We start from the raw sequence: 20,335 nt of genomic DNA, 5'->3' as shown, positions 1-20,335 counted from the left end.
GCCGGTATTTGAACCACAGTCCTCAAAACCGGGAAGCAGACGCGCTAACCAGTCATCCACTGTATCACCAGCATATTGCAGAGGATAAATAATATATGCCTGTGAATGTTATATTATCTGTCTACGTGTTATTTGAATGAATACTCATAAATGGACCTTAAGATGAATATCAAGGATGTTGAATAAATGCTCAAAGGTCTTGCCATAAACTGCTTGCAGTCAAACACGCTTTCCCCAGATAATAACAAACGTGTTTCTGTTTCCCGGGCAGTATCCCGATTACAGTTATGGATTGTCACGTGATAGCAGTAATAATAATAATAATCACCTTTACCATTCTCTCTTGCCGTGCCGCAGGACGCTCTGCCGCCACCGCCGCCTCCTCCACCGCAGTCGTGCGCCGGAGGTGCTGGGTACTCGCTGGTAGCGGGCCAGAGGCCCTCGCCTAGCGTTGGCGACCAGGGCGGCAGACAAAGACCCACAGTGTGAGTTTCGTGCCTCCATCCATTTTCTTTTCCTCATGTGGTTTGAAGTGGGTTTTTACACTATCCTTGCTTCCCGTAATGCCCTGTTTGTTGACGCTCTTTTCAACTGTTTGTGAGCGCCGGGACCACAAATGGGCACGCTCGGGTGAATCTGCAGTGGACCACAGCTCACACTCAGACAGTCACGCAGAGTTGTTAGCGTCACATGGCCCTGCCTCTCAAAGGGACACGCATGGAGAGTTGACCTCTGCTATGCCGAGTCATGACGGGATACCAAAAATCCTTGAGTATTTGATGTACCCCCCTAAAAATGTGTAATTTCTTCTCAATGCCACAAAATAGTAATATAATAATCAACTCACTTGAACATAGTTTCCTGGCACCACGATGCCACAAGATAGCATTAAAAGACTATTTTTTTTTTTGATATGGACTCTCTTGTGCACATTTTCTTGTATTGTGAGTGCTTCTGGTATGTACCGTAATTCCCGGCCTACAGAGCGCACCTGGTTATAAGCCTCAGCCAGTACATTTGGAAAGGAAATACCATTTGGTACATACATACGCCGCAGCTGTGTAAAAGCCGCAAGTGCCAACATTGAAACACGACATATTTAGCAAGAAAGACAGTACACAGAGTTTAACGCTAGCGCCGCTGTGCTAATGCTAATGGTAGCACCGCTATGCTATAGCTAGTGCTACCACACTAACGCTAGCGCTGTGCTAACAAGGCCGGTTAAAAAAGACATACCAGTAAAAATCACTGAGACACGGCAGTAACACTCTAGGGCCGGACCGGTAAAAGTCACTTGCTCGGCACATATATTCCACCGGTATTACTCTTGCTGTTTCCGCTCGAGTGCCCCCTTGCGGCCGCTAGAAAAAATATGCAAATTAGCCGCGTGACCGCATAAACCGCAGGGTTGAAATCGTGTGGGGAAAAAAGGCGTAGTTTATAGGCCGTAAATTACGGTAATCGCTCACGATGGTCGTTCACACAGGAAGGCAGAGATTCAAACCCACAACCCCTCAAATTGTGAGGCACTACTAATGCTGCGCTGTAAAAGTATGTCCAGGGGAGTTTCCCAGTGACTTTACACACATGCTCAAAACAAGCCGCTAACGCTTTCCTCTTGGGTCCCTTTGCGGGTGCCTTGAGTCGGCCACGATTTTTAAACCTCCTCCGACCGAGGCAGCCCACTCATATACGTTTAGGATATGATGTCGCCGCCATCTGCATCCGTCCAAAATTTCATGTTGATAACATCCCAGCTGTGAAGCCTCACCAGCCCAATGGAGACGTGACCCGCGAATGCTGTGTCACGCGAGATGGGAGTTGCGGGGAGGATGTTGCTGCCGAAGGGTCCGCGTCGCGAGGACAGATAAACTTCCTGTGTTCGCTAGTCACGGAGTCACGTCTTTGATGTGTCTGCTTTGCGGCTCCAGCTACGTGGCCATGTTCCCCTACGCCCCCCGCAAGGAGGACGAGCTGGAGCTGAGGAAGGGGGAGATGTTCCTGGTGCTGGAGCGCTGTCAGGACGGCTGGTTCAAAGGCACCTCCATGCACACCGGCAAGATCGGAGTCTTCCCGGGGAACTACATGAGTCCGGTCAGCAGGTTGGTTCAAGGGTAATGGTTTTTTATTTTATTATTATTATTATTTTTTGTTTCGTTCAGTTTTTCATACATGTCCAGTCGGACTTCCAAAGTGGAGCACAATTTATCAGCTCAGGCCGAAGCAATTCGAGTGTTGCCTTGGTGCCATCTTGTGGCATCTCGGAACTACAGCGATTACCTTGACTTAAGAGTAACCCAACGTGCGTATTTTTCTGAGAAGCGAGTTGCATTTGACTTTTTTGTTTTAAGCAAACATTTCAGATAAAAAGCGCTAGATTGTGGCAGCAAACGTAAAGCACTCAATTCACAACAACCAAGAGTTTGTCACATAGTGAACAATTATTCAAAAAAAGAAGCTCAGACTAAAGAGTTCACAAAAAGACATACGCGTTGTGTACTTAAAACAAGATTTAATACTACCAAACAATGCAAAACGCCCAAGATTGGCAGCGTTAAAAACCTTTGAACAAGAGTCATGGATTATGCTAGTGGCATTTAATAGCCTTCCGGTTAAGATCTGCACCACATTTAAAAAATAACTGTCATTCCCTCCATTTATTTTCTGAGCTGCTTATCCTCACAAGGGATGAGAGTGGTGGAGTTTATCCCAGCTATCTCCAGGCAGGAACTGGATGCCAGCCAATCACAGGGCACCTAGATATAAATAACTATTCACGCTCACATTCACACCTATGGACAATTTAGGTTCTTCAATTCACCAACCGTGCATGTTTTTGGGGGATGAGAAATCCTGCACAGGCCGGGGTGGGATTTGAACCCCAGTCCTCAGAACTGTGAGGCAGATGGTCGAACCAGTCAACACTGTCCATCCATTTATTTTCTTTTGCCGCTTATCCTGACAAGGGTCGCGTTGACTGCTGGAGCCTATCCCAGGTGTCAATGGGCAGGAGGCGGGGCACACCCTGAACCGGTTGCCAGCCAATCGCAGGGCACATGGAGGCAAACAGTCGCACTCACAATCACACCTCGGGGCAATTTAGAGTGTCCGATTCATGTTGCATGCTTTTGGAATGTGGGAGGAAACCGGGAGGACATGCAAACTCCACACAGGCGGGCCCGGGATTGAACCCGGGACCTTAGAAGCCAACGGTTTACCAGCTGAGACCACCGTGCCGCCCCAGGAACTACTGTGCTAGCTCAAATAACCATCTGTAATAAATTATATTGTTGAGATATCATTGTGACCAATTCCCTTTTTACGGTAATTTGAACAATAGTTGAACAAACTATCCTTTGACTTCTGATTTCAAAACGAGTTCTCTATCAATATGTTTATGTATATGGAATAGTACGATGAGGCAAGAAAAGATGAATATGGTTTCTGAGTTATAATGGCCCTCGAAAAACTCAAAAAGGAATCACTCCATTTAAATGGTAAGTGATCTGAAATTTCCCAAGGTTTGCTGCCACCTTGCATGATGATCGTTTGCTCTCCTGAGTTTTGTTTGACTTTTTGGCTTTCAAGTGTGTTCTGATTCCGATTGCACATTTGGAAGCGATTGAATTCCACGCAAGAGCCCGTTTAACATTTTCCAACGTCCGAGTCTTTCGGATCAGGGTGTAATTTGTCAAGTTTAAGTAGGCTGTCATTACATTATTCCCCTCGGAATCTGGAACGCATTTTCCCTTCTTTATATCCTCTCTGCGTTGCTAACATGGGCCACGTTTTCCCGCTTTCAGGACGGCGTCAGGGGGCGGCCAGGCCAAGTTACCGACGCAGGCGGGCAGAGGAATCACCATAGTCAGCCCCTCGTCCGGCCACCAGGGAGCCGCCGCCGCGGCGGTCCCCGACTCCGCCAAGCACCCCCCCGCCGTCGGTGCCGTCACCTCGGTCGCCGTTCAGCCCGCGGCGGCCGTGACGGCGGCTCAGACCGCGACCGGCCAGCAGCCCAAAGTGCCGTTGCACGTCAGCTCGCAGATGACGGTCAACCAGGCTCGCAACGCCGTCAGGACAGGTAAGGCCCGTCAAAACCTGAGCTTGCCACAGAGAACCAAAAATATGACATTTTTAGTTTTTATTTCCTGGTTTGGCTCTTATAAATACCACAACTACATATAATGTTGCATTGCCACCAAAACCATAAATCGCTAATTCAAAAAATTTAATAGAAATAGGAATAACTGTGCCACCTACGTCATCTGGAGCAGTTCATAATCTGTATTTACCTAAAAAAAAAAAATCGATATCATACTTGTCAGAGATGGTGATTATTAAATGTGCTGTATTGCTGTGTAAAGCGCTTGAGGACCAAGTTTTGCTGTGGCCGACCAAGTGGGGGGGGGGGGGGGTTGGACGAATGCAGACATCATCGAATTTGAAATGTTATTGGTTAAAAAATACAACCCATTATTAACATAGTAATAATATAAATAATTACCCTGACCAGCACTACGGATTCTGTAGAATTCTGGACAATTGGATTGACGTGGAGGCTGAAATCAGATTTTGAGCTAATAAAAACAAAACAATTTTTCTGGTTAAAACACAAATATTGAAATTTGATTTCAAGCTGGATCCCACGGTCAGGACCGCTCCATCCAGTCGGCACCCCCCGGAAGCTTCCTCCCGCACCTGACGGCGTGCCCCCAGCCCTCCCCGGGCCCCGCCCAGGGCTGCGCTCGGGCGGCGGTGTCGCTGGGCTGCGCCGCCGCCTCCCTCACCCCGCCCAATGTCTGTGCCGCCTCCCTGGACGGAGACGCCCTGCGACCCGTGCCCGTCCTCGCCGCGACCGGCGCCGCCCTCGCCTGCCGCCTGGACAAAGACATGAAGGTAGGAAATGATGCAGCCATCCATATTTCTAGCATTTATAGTCTTCTTTAGGCTGTCTGAGGTGGACCCCCCGTCCCAGCTAATATGAGGGGAGAGGCGAGGAACACCTTGGACCGCAATATTAGTCGTTGGTCTAATTTTTAGGAAACTATAACATCAGTAGTTTGTCCTTTTCAGCAAAGTGCCAGATTAATTGTTCCCTTCTTTCGGAAAGCACAGTATCACATGAATCGTTTCTTTTTGAAAGTGCAACAGGACTAGTTTGTCTTCAGACGCGCCAACAACCGGTCGTCCGTGCCGCCCGGGAGTCGTACAAAAAAACGTGAAGTTTCTTCCATTCACACTCCTGTTTTGTTGTCCCCGCAGAGAGAAAAGAAAAGTCTTCTGAAGCTGCTGTCCAACAAGAAGAAGTCGCGCCAGTCGCCGCCTTCCTCGCCCACGCTCGAGACGGAGCAAGACGCCACCGGAGAGTCGGCCCAAGGTGCCGCGGGCCCCGAGGGCTCCCTTCCCTCCGCCGCCATTGGCGGCCACGACGCGGACGCCGGCTCGCCGTCGTCATCGTCCGCCTCCTCCTCTTCTTCGTCGGACCCCTGCACCCATCGGAGGACCGCCGCGCTGGACGGGAGCGCTCCCATTGCTCCGCCTCCTCGCCAGCCGTGCTCCTCGCTGTCATCGGTGCAGCATGACGCCCGGCCCATCATCTGCGAGAGGTACCCTCCCCGTGGGAATTTTATATGTATATATTTTTTTAAGAAGTGGGCACGGTGGGTCAGCTGGAAAACGTTGGCCTCACAGTTCTGAGGTCCCGGGTTCGATCCCAGACCGGCCTGTGTGGAGTTTGCATGTTCTCTCCGGGCACTCCGGTTTCCTCCCACATCCCAAAAATATGCAACATTAGCATAATTACCGGGCTGCAGAGCGCACCTGGTTATAAGGAAATACCATTTTTGTACGTACGTACGCCGCAGCTGTGTAAAAGCCGGACGTGTTCACATTAAAACTCACATTAAAACATGAGATATTTACAAAGAAAGATGGTACACAGAGAGTTTAACGTTCGCGCTGCCCTGCTAACGCTAGCGCCACGCTAACGATAGCGCCGCACTAACTGTAGCACTGCACTAACCGGGCCGGTTAAAAAAAAAATCATCCCGGTAAAAATCACAGGCACAGCAGTAACACGCTAGCGCAGTGCTGACAGGGCGGTACCGGTAAAAGTCACTTCCACGGCACATATATTCCACTGGTCTCACTCTTACCTTTTCTGCTCGAGTGCCCCCTTGCAGACATTAGAAAAAAAATGCACAAATTAGCCGCATCACCACATAAACAGCAGTGTTGAAAACTTGTGAAAAAAGTCCGGGCTCATAGGCCGGAAATTACGGTAATTGGACGCTCTAAATTGTCCCGAGGTGTGATTGTGAGTGCGGCTGTTTGTCTTGGTGTGCCCTGCGATCGGCTGGCAACCAGTTCAGGGTGTGCCCCGCCTCCTGCCCGTTGACAGCTGGGATTGGCTCCAGCACTCCCCGCGACTGTCATGAGGATAAGCAGCTAAGAAAATTGACGGATGGATGGATGGATGGATTTTTTTAAGAAAACATATACCAATTCCACTAAAACAGGAATAAAAAAGATTTTAAAGTTATCTAATTATTTTTCACTCTGCACGGTAGGACTGGTAAAACTAAAATAATTATAAATAAGGAGCCTCCAAATGTGCTTGAAAATGGAAAGATAATAAATAAAATAATAAAGAAAACCGTCTTAAGCAATAATTATTTCAGGTATATCAACTCGTGACCTTTTTTTTTTTTGCAAAAAATACTGACGACTTAACTCTTGTAATATTTCATATAGTTGTTTTTTGTTGCTGTTTGGAAGCCGACATATTATAGTGGTGGCGGGACTTGTATGTCCCAATGATCCTCGGAGGAAAATTTTGTGGGGCTTCAGGGCCTCTTTTAGGGTCACCCATGGCAAAGAGAACAGACAAAGCACGGCTAAAAGACCCCAAAGTCGGAATGCGGAGTCCTAATCTTCGCGCTTGTGGCGGTACCTCAGGTACAGGGTGGCGGTGTCGTACCCGCCGCAGAGCGAGGCCGAGCTGGAGCTGAAGGAGGGCGACGTGGTGTTTGTGCACCGGAAGCGCGAGGACGGCTGGTTCAAAGGAACGCTGCAGCGGAACGGCAGGACCGGATTGTTCCCCGGCAGCTTCGTGGACAGTATCTAAGCCGCCTTTTTTTTGTTTGTTTGTTTCATAATTTATACCCTTCAATGTGTGCCTTGTACTGTTCATCACTTTATTGTACATAAGGACACAGAGAGGATTTCGTCTCGGACGAACAAATATTCTGTTAATATAGATATGTTACTCTTTTTCTTTTTTTAACTTATTTCAACAAGTAGTGGCCTCTTTTGGGTGGTTCAAAGGGTTAAACTGGCACGTGCTCTCATTTGATTGGTGGCCATTTTGATGCGGGTGGCTCTCAATAAATTACAAAATGCCGGAATACTATATTATTAATATTTCAGTAGTTCAGTGTGAAAAGTGATCATTTGGAGGCTTGCCAAAAGAATATTTTCTTCATTGACAGAATTTCAAATTTGGATTAATCCATTCAAATTCCCAAAATATGCACGTCTGAACTTTTCCACCTTTTTTTAAAAAAAAAAAAAAATTATTGACATGCTAAGTCAAATCAAGCCTCGACGGAAATATTCCAAATTCATCCGAGGCTCCTCCAGCTTCTCCGGAAACGACTCGCCGTCCCGCTGTCGTGTTCCACGGGCCGGACGAGCCGTGCTGCTAATCAAACTCCCGCCGACGTAGCTCTGCCTCAGTAGAGTGACTTTTTATTGTTTTAATTCCCGTTTTCGTTGTTTTATTTTTATCGTCGCGACAAAATGCTGCTCCTGGACAGTTGTAGCAACCTCACGACTCTTTAATGTGACTCGGCCAGCGTGACGCAACAAAGCACATTTGCCTCGCTTTCGGAACATGCTGGAATACTTTAGAGAGAGAAAGAGAGACCATCGTTACGATTGATCCCTTTTGATTGTCTTTGTATTGACTTGAATTACTGTAACATTTCTTTTGCGAAATGAGAGATTTATTTGTATTTGCGTGTAGGAGAAACAACACTGTTAGCGGTTAGCATTAGCATTTTTTTTTTTTAATTGTATTTTGTTATAATATAGTTAACCCCTGCATATTTGCATTTCAGCGTAGACAAATTCACCTGTTCACAGATTTTTGGGGGTGGGAACATATCCGCCGTTATTTACGGAAGCCCCCGCTAAATCGTGTTTTTTTTTATCGTTGAGGGGGGCGATCCACCACTTGTTATTTTTCAGAAAAAAAAATGTTTTGCTTGCATGACAATTATCGCAGAATTTTTGACGTTTATGGGCCGGGGAATAGCGGCGGCCCACTGCGATCGGTCCAGCAGATAACAGATTCATAAACCGTAAAATGTTGAACAATGCATCTGTTGCGTCATATGTTTTCATATAATTAATCTAAAATTGGCACAATTCTGATAAATGGTTTCCCGTCCCTTCTGAAGTTTAGTGATTGATGGTTCACTGTTTACTGTTGTAATCTTTCTCGATGCGCCATGATATCGTATCTCAAAACGTCAACAACATTAAGAATCATTCTAAATAATAATGTCTTAAAAATATTTTTTCCATGTTGGCGGTTTTGGGGCTCTAAGCTGCTTTTTTAAAGTTTGACTTAAGATAGGGGAGAAAAAAAATCATTCATTTAATTTCATTCAAAATTAGTTGTAATATTACAAGATTTTTTTTAATGGGAATAATGTCATATTACTTGGAGGAAAAAAATATGTACTGTAGAAATTATTACATTTTATTTTTATAAAATGTGTTCATTAAAAAATGCTATTCTGGTAATTATTACATTATGTTATGAAATTATCTTTATAAACACTTTTTTTTCATGACTTATTTCCAAACTCCACCTATATTCTTGGAATATTTTTCACATTTTTTTCCTTCATAACGTGACTTTTCATTCCTCTAAAAATACTTGTAACATTCTCATAAACACTTTATTGGCACACCTTTTCCTGACTTAATGAAAAAATACACCATAATTCTTGTAATGGTTTTAAAGGTTTTCCTCATAAAATGGTGTTTGTTTCATTTCATAAAATACAACTATTCGAAGATGACTTTTTTGGGAAATTACAATATCACAACCTCATAAAATTACAATTTTATTTCAGTAGATACAGCTTTTTATGCTTTTTTTTTTTTTAAAGATTTTTTTTTTTTCAGTATCACATTTCCCCATGAATGAATGACTTTATTCAGATAATATTACAACTCTAAGCAATGCACCTTTGTTATTGTTTTATGTTCTAATGGGGGTGGGATGACTGGTTAGCATGTATGCCTCACAGTCCCGAGGTTGCAGGTTCAAATCTGGTGGACTTTGCACCTTCTCCGCGTGCCTGCATGCATTTTCTGCAGGTACTTTGGTTTTCCTCCCACATCCCAAACCCAAAACTCGCATAGTAGCTTAATTGAAGTCTCGAAATTGCCCATAGGTGCGAATGGTCGTTTTTTTTTTTTTTTTTTTTGTCTGTGCCCTGCGATTGGCTGGCGACCAGTTGAGGGCGTAACCCTTCTCCGGCCCGAAGATAGCTGGGATGGGCTCCAGCACGCCTGCGACCCGCCTGAGGATAAACGGTACGCAAAACAGATGAATGAAATCGATCCTCTTGTCATTCTACCGTTTTTTTTTTTTTTTTTTTTTTGTGGCCTTAACACTCTTTTTGTTTTTTTTTATAGTTTTCAAACATACTGTATCGTGGTGTTTCACCACCGTGACGTTCTTCAGCTGAACAGATGTAAAGACAAAAAAAAAGAAAGTAAAAAATAAAGTCATAAATCTTAAGGACAACTTCACAACTCTCCTGCCGAGCACTTTGTCTTGTTTTTGTTTCTTGTTGGTTTCCTGTCGAAAGTGAAAGCTATGGAAGTAAATTCGCGCCAACAGGATTTGAATTTGAAATGTAAAATGATCACATTTTCAATCCAGGGATTCCTCGGGTGAAGACGGTCTCGACTTAAGACGTTTCGACTTAACAACGGCCGTCCCCCGTCCGCCGTTTTGTCTGGCTAACGCTTGTCCGTGTTTGTATCTTCACATTTTTCGCCCTCCTTTTTCGACATTGTGGTCCCAAAGAAGAAAGCTGCGTTTTTTTTGCAAATGCTTCTGCAGCCAAAAGGAAATCCATGACCATGGAAATAAAGCTCAAGATCATAAAAGGCTTCAGTCGGTCGACCGTGGTGACAATTATGAAAGTATTTTAGCGCATGTGAAGGGTTCCGTTCCTATGTCGGACCCAATGATCACAAAACGAGGTTCTTTGATACTTGTCGAGATGGAGAAGATCGAGGACCAATCTGTGCAGCGACAGTTTCGTGGCTATGAGACGTTCCACAGGTAAGTTAGAAAGATTTACTTTTACACTGTTAAGGTTTGTAAAGAGCTTTTTAATTTCTAATGAGCTTAATTCACTTGAACAAAGTTTCGTTTCCGGTTGTTGTTGTTCGCTGTTCACTCTCCGCTTCACCTTTATAGGCCGACGGTTTTTCGCGAAAAAGCGATGTCAATATTTTCCCAAACCTCATCAGTGGACAAGCAAGAAAACACATTTTCTGTGAAAGTTTTTGATGAATTTCATAATGCAGAACTCTGCAAATTGAAAGTTGAAATTTTCTGTCTGAAATAAAATGTCACAGAGACAACAAATGAACAATGCCTTTAGCATGTATTTTCCCATTATTTCCAAAGATATATCTAACTGATTGACTTAAAATGTTATGTTTTTATGAAAAACTTTTTTGCTATGTTACGATGATAGTGCTTCACAGCGTATTTTGGGAAAAGTTAACATGTCACGGAAATTAGGGCCTAGGTAATATGCGAGGTTTCTTGCTAGTCACGATGTTATATTTGCACTTTGCCTTTTTTGGCTTACCAACTCGAATTAAAAATCCTTCATGTTACCAGAGCTGAAAAAATGTCAAGCTCACACGACCAGTTTTAATTCTACGTGCCAAAATTTGAAGAAAAACCCCGCCATTATCCAACCTGTAAAGCATGTCCTCCACACATTTTGGGAGTACCAAGATGGCGGCCAGCTGGTTTCAACCAATTGACCCCTGCGTACAGGGCACTTAACCACGCCTCCTGAACTGACCTCACGCCACGTGCGCTGACGTAAGACAAACAATTAGTAAAAATGGCAAATACAATACAATACATTCTGAACTGAGAGAGACGCCATGCTTGTGATTTCTTTCAATCATTCACACGTAGCGGTGTTATGCTAGCGGAGAACGTCTCATTCATTTATACGAGACGTGTATTAAAAATCAAATTTAGGGCATATCTTCGTGCAAACACAGTCTGGTTAAGCTTCGGCCGCGAGCCGGCAAGAAAGCGACACGTTTGCGCAGTCCGATCATCGCTAAATATCGCTCAACAAAGAATAAGTTTGTCAATCGTTCGCACGTAGCGGTGTTATGCTAGCGGAGAACGTCTCATTCATGTATACGAGACGTGTATTGAAAATCAAATATAGGGCATACCTTCGTGCAAACATATGTGTTCCGAAGGCATTTTTCGTACTGGGTCTTCGGTTTTGGAAAGGGTACGAATGGAACTCCACCAACTCGCCTTTCAGGATACCTGTCGTCACTATTGCAAAGTCCGTGACTACACCTCTTAACCATATTCTTTGTTAAATAACCCAAATACGCGATAAAACGCTAACAAAACCTATACTGGACCATGCAATGTTGTCTGAGAAAATGGCGGGAGCAAAAACGGGCGTTGGTCTATGCAGATCTCTGGCCTCTGATTGGTCAGTGACGCGGATTGCGCAATATCCGCGGAGGGGTCAATTGACACACTGCTAGACACACTGATATGTACGCGCTATCCAGTTTTTTTTTTTTTAGATCAGTGGTTATTAGCCTAATATCAGTGGGGAGGTGAGGACTTCACATCTTGTTGTCATGCAGAATTCCAGCGCAGGGGGGCGTGGCATGAGTCTACACAATTACTTTCAAAATGACCCAAGATGGACGCAAAGGTCTTTGAAGCTTTGATTTTGGTCATAAAGACGTGTGACGTTGCTCCTTGTGGTTCACGTTTACAGGACGACGTGGAAAAACAATGAGGCCTAAGTAGGAAGCGGTCCCAATGGTGGCCTTGGGGCTGGCGCGGCTTTTGGGATCGAGACCATGGACGGCGCGGAGAAGACCAGGAGCCACCTCAGAAAGCGTCTGGACCAGCTGGGCTACAGACTCCATCTTGGAGTGGACTCGGTGCCGCTGGTTGCTAAGCTCTTCAGGTAGAAACCCTCGTGGTCTTTAATGTAAATATTTGGAAAACAGTGGGTATAAAAAGTTTACACACCCTTGTTCAAATCTCAGGTCTCTGTGATCTAAAACAAAACAAAAAAAAGCTTTTCTGACTTTTTTTGTTGTTGTTTTTTTTTTTTTGCTTTACACAAAAGCAAACAATAAAGACTGGTTAAAGGTAGGAATGCACTTTTTTCAGATGAAAGAAGAGGGTTAAATTTTTCTTATTGCGGGTTCCTTGTTTATATAGCTACAGTACAAGATTTTCTGTAGAAATATGGGACCCTGGGGTGTGTAGACTTTTTATATCCATTGTCTTTGTTTCAAACATAAACGGTTGAGTTATGACAACAACTGCATCTGCTTCAAATAAAATAAAAAGTCTGAGAAGTGAATTCAGCTCCCTGCCTGGCTCGGATCTTGCGTGATGACGCTTTGTTTGGCTGGCAGCGATCTGGTTCACACCACGGTTAGCCTGCGCGATGCTAAACTGGCAGTGGGAAAGCACGAGCGATACCACGACCATGTCCTACCTGAGCCACCGTACGGGACCAAGATGGCCTCTGGCGACTATTTTATCAGCGGAGGTAAGCTAAGACTGAATATATGTGCCAAGGAAATGACTTTTACCGGTCCGGCCCTGTTAGCGCTGCACTGGCGTGTTGCTGCTGTGTCTCAGTGATTTTTACCAGTATATATATATTTTTTTTTAACCGGCCCTGTTTGCGCGGCGTTAGCGTTAGCACACGCTGTACTAGCGTTAGCGCTATAACCAAGTGCGCTCTTTAGGGGAACTACGGTAGGTAATGACAGTGTTTTTATAAAGTTGTAGAATTCTTAAAAATATTCAGAGTTTTTTTTTTTAAATGGTTTGTCGCGGTAGTCAAGGTATTTTGGTCTATTTTCAGGCGGTAAAAACCGCAGCGTCGCGTCGATACACAAGTGTACACAGATGGATGAAGACCAACGTCGGCCTCGTGACGACGACGAAGCGGATTTATCTGCGAGGTTCGTTGGCTCCTCGGTAGAACAGGAGGAAAAACGAAGCGGGAAGGTTTTTGTCAGGGTTGTTAGTTATTCCCGTGTTGTTGTACAACAACTTTATCTTATTATTATATTAATTGGCGGCACAGTGTTAAGCTGGTAAAGCGCTGGCCTCACAGTTCTGAGGACCCGGGTACGATCCCGGCCCCGCCTGTGTGCACTTTGCATGTTGTTGGATGTTTGCATGTGGGTTTTCTCCGGGTTTCCTCTCACATCCCAAAAATATGCAGCATTAATCGGACACTCTAAATTGCCCGTAGGTGTGATTGTGAGTGGGGCTGTTTGTCGCCATGTGCTCTGCGATTGGCTGGCGACCAGTTCTGGGTGGACCCCGCCTCCTGCCCGTTGACGGCTGCGATAGGCTCCAGCACTCCCGCGACTCTCGTGAGGATAGGCGGCAAAAAGAAAATGGATGGACGGATATTATATATTTATATATATTATTATTCTTTCAGAATTTTTGGGTGCAATTTTTCACGTTTAAAACTGCATCCATTCTTGCCCATTGTTTTTTCTGTTTTTTTTTGTATTTGATCTATTTATTTAAAAATAGCTCAGACTTTTAAAAGTTTTTTTTCAAATTTTTTTTGTGTTTTTCATTATTTGAGAAAAGGTTTTGGAGTCAGATTTGGTCAGTTTTTGCCTCTTTATGTTATGTACGTATGTGTGTATTTAATCCTGTCCATGTTTTGTCCTATAATTGCAGTTTTTGTCTAATGTTGTCCATGATTTTATTTACCATCCCGATGTTTTATTTTGTGAGTGGCGATTTCCGAAGGGCCAAATGTTTACCGCGGATGCTTTTCCACGTGCATAAAATGCCACGCTGATCGTTTCTAGGCGGGCGGAATTGCTGGAGGAGCTCGTCTCAATCAAATCGGAGCTGGACGACTCTCACGGGCGCATAAAAACCTTAAACAGTCAAGTAAGTCCCCGGCGGGCGGGGGGCGGCAGGGGGGCTTCGCCGCGGAGACGCCTAAACGCACGCGTGTGACGCAGTTGGCCGAGCTGCAAGAGGCCAAGCGGACGCTGGAGCGCGCCCTGGAGGAGGCGAGGCGACGTTCGAGCGCCGAGGCGGCCGAGCTGGCCTCGCGCGACGAGGAGCTGAAGCGCAAGGACGGCGCCGTGGCCCGGACGGTGGCGCTGAAGGAGCGCGTGCTCAACATGGCCTACAGGAAGCTGGCCGCCTCCAGGGAGGTCATCCTCAGCCAACAGGAAGTCATCCAGGACCTGGAGGAGAACCTTAGGAACATACAAGCGGTGAGACGTCGGAGTTTTGGCCTTCAAGTCTGGGCTGTGTGGAATTTCCGAGTTTGCCGGAGTACTTGTGCCTGCGTGGCTTTTCTCCGGGTACTCCGACTTCCTCGCGCATTCCAAAGACATTCAAATTGTCCAGAGGTGTAATTGGGGGAAAAAAAGATTTTTAAAAAAATGTTGCACTTTCTTAAAGGCAATTTCCTCGGGACTCGGACTTGCAACCGTCTTTTTGGGCAGGAAGTTAGCGAGCGCCGTCGTCTTCGGGAGCAGCTGAACGAGGCCAGAGGACGGAACCAAAAACTGGAGGGACTGCTCGACTTCTTGGAGGCGGAGAAGAGCGCGCTGCAGAACAAAGTGGACGCCATGACGAACACCCGTCAGCCTTTTCGTTATTTGAGATCCATCCGTTATCTCTGGTGCTTATCCTCACAAGTGCCTATCCTAGCTATCGTCGCGCGAGAACTGCTCGTCAGCCAATCGCGGGACACGTAGAAATAACCGATTACTTATCATGTAAACCTACGGGCAATTTAGAGTCTACCGTGCAACATGGAAACGCCGCACTGGCTGCCAGATTTGAACCCGCAACCTCGGAACTCTGGGGTGGCTGTGCTAACAAGTCATCCACCGTGCCACCCTCAGACATTATCATCATCATCATCATCAGTAGTAAAATCAACAATGCCAGTTCAAGGCATGATCGATGTATATAAATGGTGCAAAAATATACAATATAAATAATTTTAATTAATCAATTTTGAAAGTTAATGATGTAAAATTCTATATAAAATAGTTCATTTTGATGACAAAAATAAAAATGTTCACTTGTAAAAATGTATATTAAAATTGGTATAATTTCAGGATCAACCATTCTGGATAACTTGAATTCAAATTATTTTTAAATCTATTAAAATGTGTTCATGATTTTTTTTTTAATTAAAAAAAAAGAATCCATTTCCATTTTAAAACTGTCGCTTATAATTGAGTCAATTTCTATTGATTAACCAACCAGGGTGCTTCCAAAGGGTCAGATGTTTATCAAATGTTGATTTTAATATTCAAATTAGCATTTTCAATATAGCGAGTCACTGATGGTGTCGCGGTACACACGCCTGACGAGGATCGATTCCCGTTCAGTGACGGTGTCGATATCTGCCCTGCGACTGACTGGCGACCAGTTCAGGGCGTAGTCTGCCTCTTGCCCGAAGCCAGCTGGGATAGGCTCCAGCTTTCCTGCGACCCTTGTGAGGACAAGCGGCTTGGATCATGACGTTTACAGTCGTAAAATAGCCAAGTGAAATTCCGTCTGCATCTGGTTCAGACCGAGACCTGGTCCTGGGTCGGTCGCGGGGCAAATCCGGCGGCGGCGGTCCTGCGCCCGGCGTGGTCGCCTTCGTCGAGAGCCTGGAGGAGGAGCGCGATCGCTACCGGCGCGAAGTCCGAAGCTACAAGCGCCTCCTGAAAGCCGCGGCCCCCCGAGCGTCGACGCCGCCCGACGCGCCCGCGGCGCCGAGTCCCACGCAGGCCAGGAGGAACAAGTCGGTCCTGGCCGCCTCCTTCCCGGGCGAGGAAGGTGAGCCGAGTGGACGCTCGCGTTCCGATGGGTGAAGGTTTTGTTGCCACGGTGGCGACGACACTCACCTGACGCAGAAGAAGCACTTCAGCCAGAACCGGAACCTCGCCTCCCAACATCCCATCCCATCGTTATCGGACTTCGGACTTCGGACTTGACTGAGTGTTTGCACCGTCCTTGAAATGACACTAAACCCGACTTTGGACTGGTCATCGTCGTACATTTTTTTGGGGGGCCCAGACTAAGAAGATTTTGGCCTCAGATATATATATATATATATATATTTTGCCTGTTTTTGTGTCTTGCATGAGTGAGTTTAAAATTGTATTTTTTTTTTTTGTCTTATTATTGTCTGCAAATATTGGGAGGTTTTCGCCCTTTTTTTGACCAAGTTTTCTCAATCTTTTTTGGGTTTCTTGTCGACTTGTTGTCATTTTTGTTGGCTGTTTTATAGGTTTGTTGTTGTTTTTCACATTTCAAAAAATTGCAACCATTATTACCCATTTTTATCCATGTTTTTGTCTTTGGTTGATTTACTGCAATGTTTTTTTGTCACTTGTCAATTTTTATGGATTTGGCACTTAATTTTTTTTCTTTTTATCAGATTTTTTCCCCCTAATTGCTTAGGGTCATTTTTAAAGTGTCCTCCTTTGCATGTTTTCTTCCCAGATATTTTATGAACTTTTTTGCGGTATAATTTTGTCAGATTTATGTGATTGGTGTGGGGTTTTTTGTTGTTGTTATTTATTTTTTTGTGTGTGTGTGTGTGTGTGTTTTTGACACGTTTTTGTGTGTGTAAAATTTTCCAAACTAGAGAAAAAGATTTACTTGGTTACGTAGTGTGCTGGCACCGCAGACAACTTTTTGCGGTGTAAATGGCGTCCCCTACTGGCGGATTATTGGCACAGACATCTCCTTTCGTCTGCGCAAACAGCGCCATCTGGCGGTTCAGCGAATAATGGCCCAACAGGCTGAGGTACTGAAGTCACTGTTGACAAAATCTCAACACATCGTTTCTCATTTAACGTGTGAATTTTAACCACTGTCGCCTATTGATGACGTCACATCACACATGACTCTTCAATCGTGACATCGCTTGGTTTGATTCGAACCCGCACAAACTTTTGATCATTTAAGTGGATTCATATTGTGTATTTATGCCTCGGCAGGAACGTTACGCCGTCTTGTTAAAAGATTTATCTTTATTTGCACCTTTCATGAACTAAAATAATATCGGCGGCGGAGAAGAATCCATATACAGGGATGGCAGGCCATGGAAAAAAAAACTCGCTTGATGATGGATTAATATTAATCATAACAAGCGGATGATAAGAAAGATTGTAAATGACGTTTAGGCACTGTGCAAACATACGAGTGTCCACGATCACATGCAAAAGAAAAAGTGTTGTGATATAAGCTGATGAAACGTCAGATATGGAAATAAGTTTTTTTTTTTTTTAAATACAAAAATAATCTGGACGATTTGTGACACTGAAAAGCGTTCATGTCTTAACAGAAACGGCAACAATTTGTTTTTCCTGACCCAAAAACCGACACCCGACTTCCTCGAAGGTCCGGCCTCGCTCTCGCGACATCTCGACAACTTCTCCATCTCGCACTTTCCAGTCGCTTGAAGGGGGGGGGGGGGGTGTCGACTGCGCCCCCTACAGGTCGTCGCTCTCCACGAGGGAACCGGGCGGCAGGGGGCTGCAGTCCGGGAAGAAGGCCGCCTTGACGTCCAGGCCGCGCTCCGTCAGGGCGGCGTAGCGGCTGCTGGACGGGCGCAGCGGCTTCGCTTTGGGCGTGCTCGGCTGCTGCCACTGGGCTGCGCACATACAAAAAGTGCTTTTCAGGAAATACACTCTTTGACCTTTGACCTTTTTGTTTTTGAATTCTCATGGAATATTCTGACTTTTTTCGAGAAAAATTACCTTGGAAAATGTTCGTGTGCTTTCACAAGCTGTTCATTTTTACCGTCATAATTTGTGTTTGAATGTTCTTTTTTTTTCTGGAGAAAATATGGCATTTTATTAGGTGGGATTTTTTTGCAGAATATTATCCCATTTTCTGTAACATTGCAACAATTCAAAAAAAAATTGTCAGCTATTTTCCTGAACAATGAAAAAACAAAGTTGGAATACATTTTTTAACGAAAAAAAGAACGTGTCTTTTCTAAAAAAAAAAAGTATATTTTTAATTTAACAAATACTATACATCCATCCATTTTTTTGGCGCTTATCCTCACAAGGGTCGCAGGGAATGCTGTCAACGGGCAGGAGGCGGGGTTCACCCTGAACTGGTCACCAGCCAATCGCAGGGCACAGAGACAAACAAACACGATCACACCTTGGGGCAATTTAGAGTGTCCAATTAATGTCGCATGTTTTTGGGACGTGGGAGGAAACCGGAGTGCCCACCCGGAGAAAAGCCACGCAGGCACGGGGAGAACATGCAAAGTCCACACGGGCTGGGCCGGGGTTGAACCCGGAACCTCAGAACTGTGAGGACAATGCTTGACCAGCTGATCCACTGTGCCGCCTGTTTTAAATAGATTTTTAATCAAAACATTTATTTTTGAATATTTGAAAAAAATTTGTCTTTTCTAAAAAAGAAAAAAAAAAGTGCTTATTTTTTAAAAATTTAACAAATGCTATACATTATATAATTCATCATGTAAGCGTGTGCGTGTCCCAAATAATCCGTCTTTGTTTGCATTTTACCGTGCACGTCGAGGCGCGCGGTGCTGGACACGATCCCGGCGTCGTTCTTGGCCGACACGGTGTACCATCCGGCGTCCTCCTTGCTCGCCGGCTGGATGATCATGCACAGGTAGCCGCAGTTGTCCTGGTGCATGCTGGGAAAAAAAAAGAAGAAGAAAAAAAAAAACACACCACCAAATGAGGTAAGCGCTGGGGACAAAGAAAAGAAAAGTGGTGGCTTTATTTAGCGAGGAGGCGCCGACCTGATTCTGTCGGTGTTGTGCGTGAGCGACTCGTTCTCGCGCTTCCAGAAGATCTGCGGGTACGGGACGCCGCTGACGCGACACTCCAGCCGCACGGGGTGGCCCTCCGCCACGCTGGTGTTCTGGAGCTTCTCCGAGAACGACGGCGCCTTGTGCATCTCCTTGGCTGCGTGACAACAACAACAAAAAATGTTTTTCCACTCAACGTTCGGAATCATTTTTGTAATTTTGTCTGGATATCATCAACCCCCCCAGGCCGTCCCCAAAAGCCAAAGAAAAAGCAAAGTGCGGCCTTTTGGGTCAAAGGTCACCTGCGACGATGAGCTCCAGGTTGAAGGAGTTCTGCCCGGCGCGGTTGCTGGCGACGCACGTGTAGACGCCGGCGTCGCGGGCGCTGACGGGCTCGATGACCAGCGAGTGGACGCCGTTCTCGCGCACCAGCATTTTGTGGGCCGAGTCGGGCCGGACCGTCTGGCCGTTGAGCTGCCACAGCAGGTCCGGGGTGGGCAGGCCGCTCACCTGCGACGCGGAGGCGTTTATGGCGGCGGCGCTTTTCACGGACAGCTTCAAATCCTTTTCGATATTTCCCCGTGCGGTCGCACGTATTGCACACGGAAACACCATCCATATTCTTTGCCGCTTATCCTCACGAGGGTCGCGTGAGTGCTGGAGCCTATCCCAGCTGTCAACGGGCAGGAGGCGGGGCACACCCTGAACTGGTCGCCAGCCAATCGCAGGGCACATGGAGACAAACGACAGGCGCACTCACAATCACACCTAGGGGCAATTTAGAGGGAGTGTCCAATTAATGTTGCATTTTTTGGGGGATGTGGTAGGAAACCGGAGTGCCCACCCGGAAAAAAGCCACGCAGGCCCGGGGAGAACATGCAAACTCCACACGGGTGGGGCCAGGATCGAACCCGGGTCCTCAGAAACTGTGAGGCCAACGCTTTACCAGCTGAACCACCGTGATGCCTCGGAGAGACCATAAAAAAATAAAAATAAAAAAATAACAATCTGGCAGAACAACTGCGCAACTTCTGTTTTCTTATGGTCTTTTTTTGGGGGGGCAAAATTTTGTTGCGGATTTCAATCAATTTTTTTTTTAACCAAAACCATGTCTCAGTTTTTTGAATAACAAAACTGATAAATACACCACCCTAAAACAAAGCATTTTCCCGAATAACGTCGAGCAAAGCCGC

General features: G+C 45.5%; 3 protein-coding genes and 1 long non-coding RNA gene across 12 annotated transcripts in view; 2 read left to right on the top strand and 2 right to left on the bottom strand.

Annotated features, from left to right (window-relative positions):
- Window positions 1-9,800, top strand: part of sh3rf1 (SH3 domain containing ring finger 1) — a 49,763-nt gene extending 39,963 nt beyond the window's left edge. Inside the window, exons 7-12 of one of the 2 annotated variants that reach the window (XM_061825795.1) lie at window positions 358-485; window positions 1,932-2,114; window positions 3,804-4,078; window positions 4,634-4,893; window positions 5,260-5,603; window positions 6,955-9,800. In XM_061825795.1, the coding sequence (XP_061681779.1) occupies window positions 358-485; window positions 1,932-2,114; window positions 3,804-4,078; window positions 4,634-4,893; window positions 5,260-5,603; window positions 6,955-7,123 (1,359 nt within the window). In that variant the 3' untranslated portion in view covers window positions 7,124-9,800. The remainder of the gene's footprint in view (window positions 1-357; window positions 486-1,931; window positions 2,115-3,803; window positions 4,079-4,633; window positions 4,894-5,259; window positions 5,604-6,954) is intronic. The other variant, XM_061825796.1, reaches the window with a different exon arrangement.
- On the bottom strand, window positions 3,968-4,637 carry LOC133503836 (uncharacterized). The gene is made up of 3 exons (XR_009795847.1): window positions 4,502-4,637; window positions 4,258-4,289; window positions 3,968-4,095 (listed from the first exon to the last, which is right to left on the bottom strand). It is a non-coding gene; the product is annotated as an uncharacterized LOC133503836 (long non-coding RNA).
- Window positions 9,801-11,893: 2,093 nt separating the features above from the next.
- On the top strand, window positions 11,894-17,821 carry LOC133503071 (centrosomal protein of 135 kDa-like). 4 transcript variants are annotated; one of them, XR_009795623.1, is made up of 8 exons: window positions 11,894-12,287; window positions 12,748-12,884; window positions 13,206-13,305; window positions 14,182-14,266; window positions 14,341-14,601; window positions 14,836-14,974; window positions 15,920-17,147; window positions 17,688-17,821. XR_009795623.1 is itself a non-coding variant. In XM_061824209.1 (8 exons), the coding sequence occupies exons 2-8, from the start codon at window positions 12,178-12,180 to the stop codon at window positions 16,204-16,206; spliced, it is 1,119 nt and encodes a 372-aa protein (XP_061680193.1). In that variant the 5' UTR covers window positions 11,910-11,925; window positions 12,093-12,177; the 3' UTR covers window positions 16,207-17,209. The 4 variants fall into 4 exon arrangements, 3 of the variants coding, with proteins under 3 accessions (XP_061680192.1, XP_061680194.1, XP_061680193.1); XM_061824209.1 differs by lacking the exon at window positions 17,688-17,821 and having other exon boundaries at window positions 11,910-11,925; window positions 12,093-12,287; window positions 15,920-17,209; XM_061824208.1 differs by lacking the exon at window positions 17,688-17,821 and having other exon boundaries at window positions 15,920-17,209.
- The window catches only part of palld (palladin, cytoskeletal associated protein), a 50,522-nt gene continuing 47,542 nt past the window's right edge, over window positions 17,356-20,335 (bottom strand). For all 5 annotated transcript variants that reach the window (XM_061824203.1, XM_061824204.1, XM_061824207.1 and 2 more), the window contains 4 exons: window positions 19,445-19,652; window positions 19,134-19,299; window positions 18,892-19,025; window positions 17,356-17,996 (listed from right to left, as the gene is read on the bottom strand). In XM_061824203.1, coding sequence (XP_061680187.1) covers window positions 17,836-17,996; window positions 18,892-19,025; window positions 19,134-19,299; window positions 19,445-19,652 — 669 coding nt within the window. In that variant the 3' untranslated portion in view covers window positions 17,356-17,835. The remainder of the gene's footprint in view (window positions 17,997-18,891; window positions 19,026-19,133; window positions 19,300-19,444; window positions 19,653-20,335) is intronic.

The sequence above is a fragment of the Syngnathoides biaculeatus genome, chromosome 7, assembly GCF_019802595.1.
Source record: "Syngnathoides biaculeatus isolate LvHL_M chromosome 7, ASM1980259v1, whole genome shotgun sequence".
Taxonomy (NCBI): Eukaryota; Metazoa; Chordata; class Actinopteri; order Syngnathiformes; family Syngnathidae; genus Syngnathoides; species Syngnathoides biaculeatus.
This window is presented reverse-complemented; position numbering and strand designations above follow the sequence as displayed.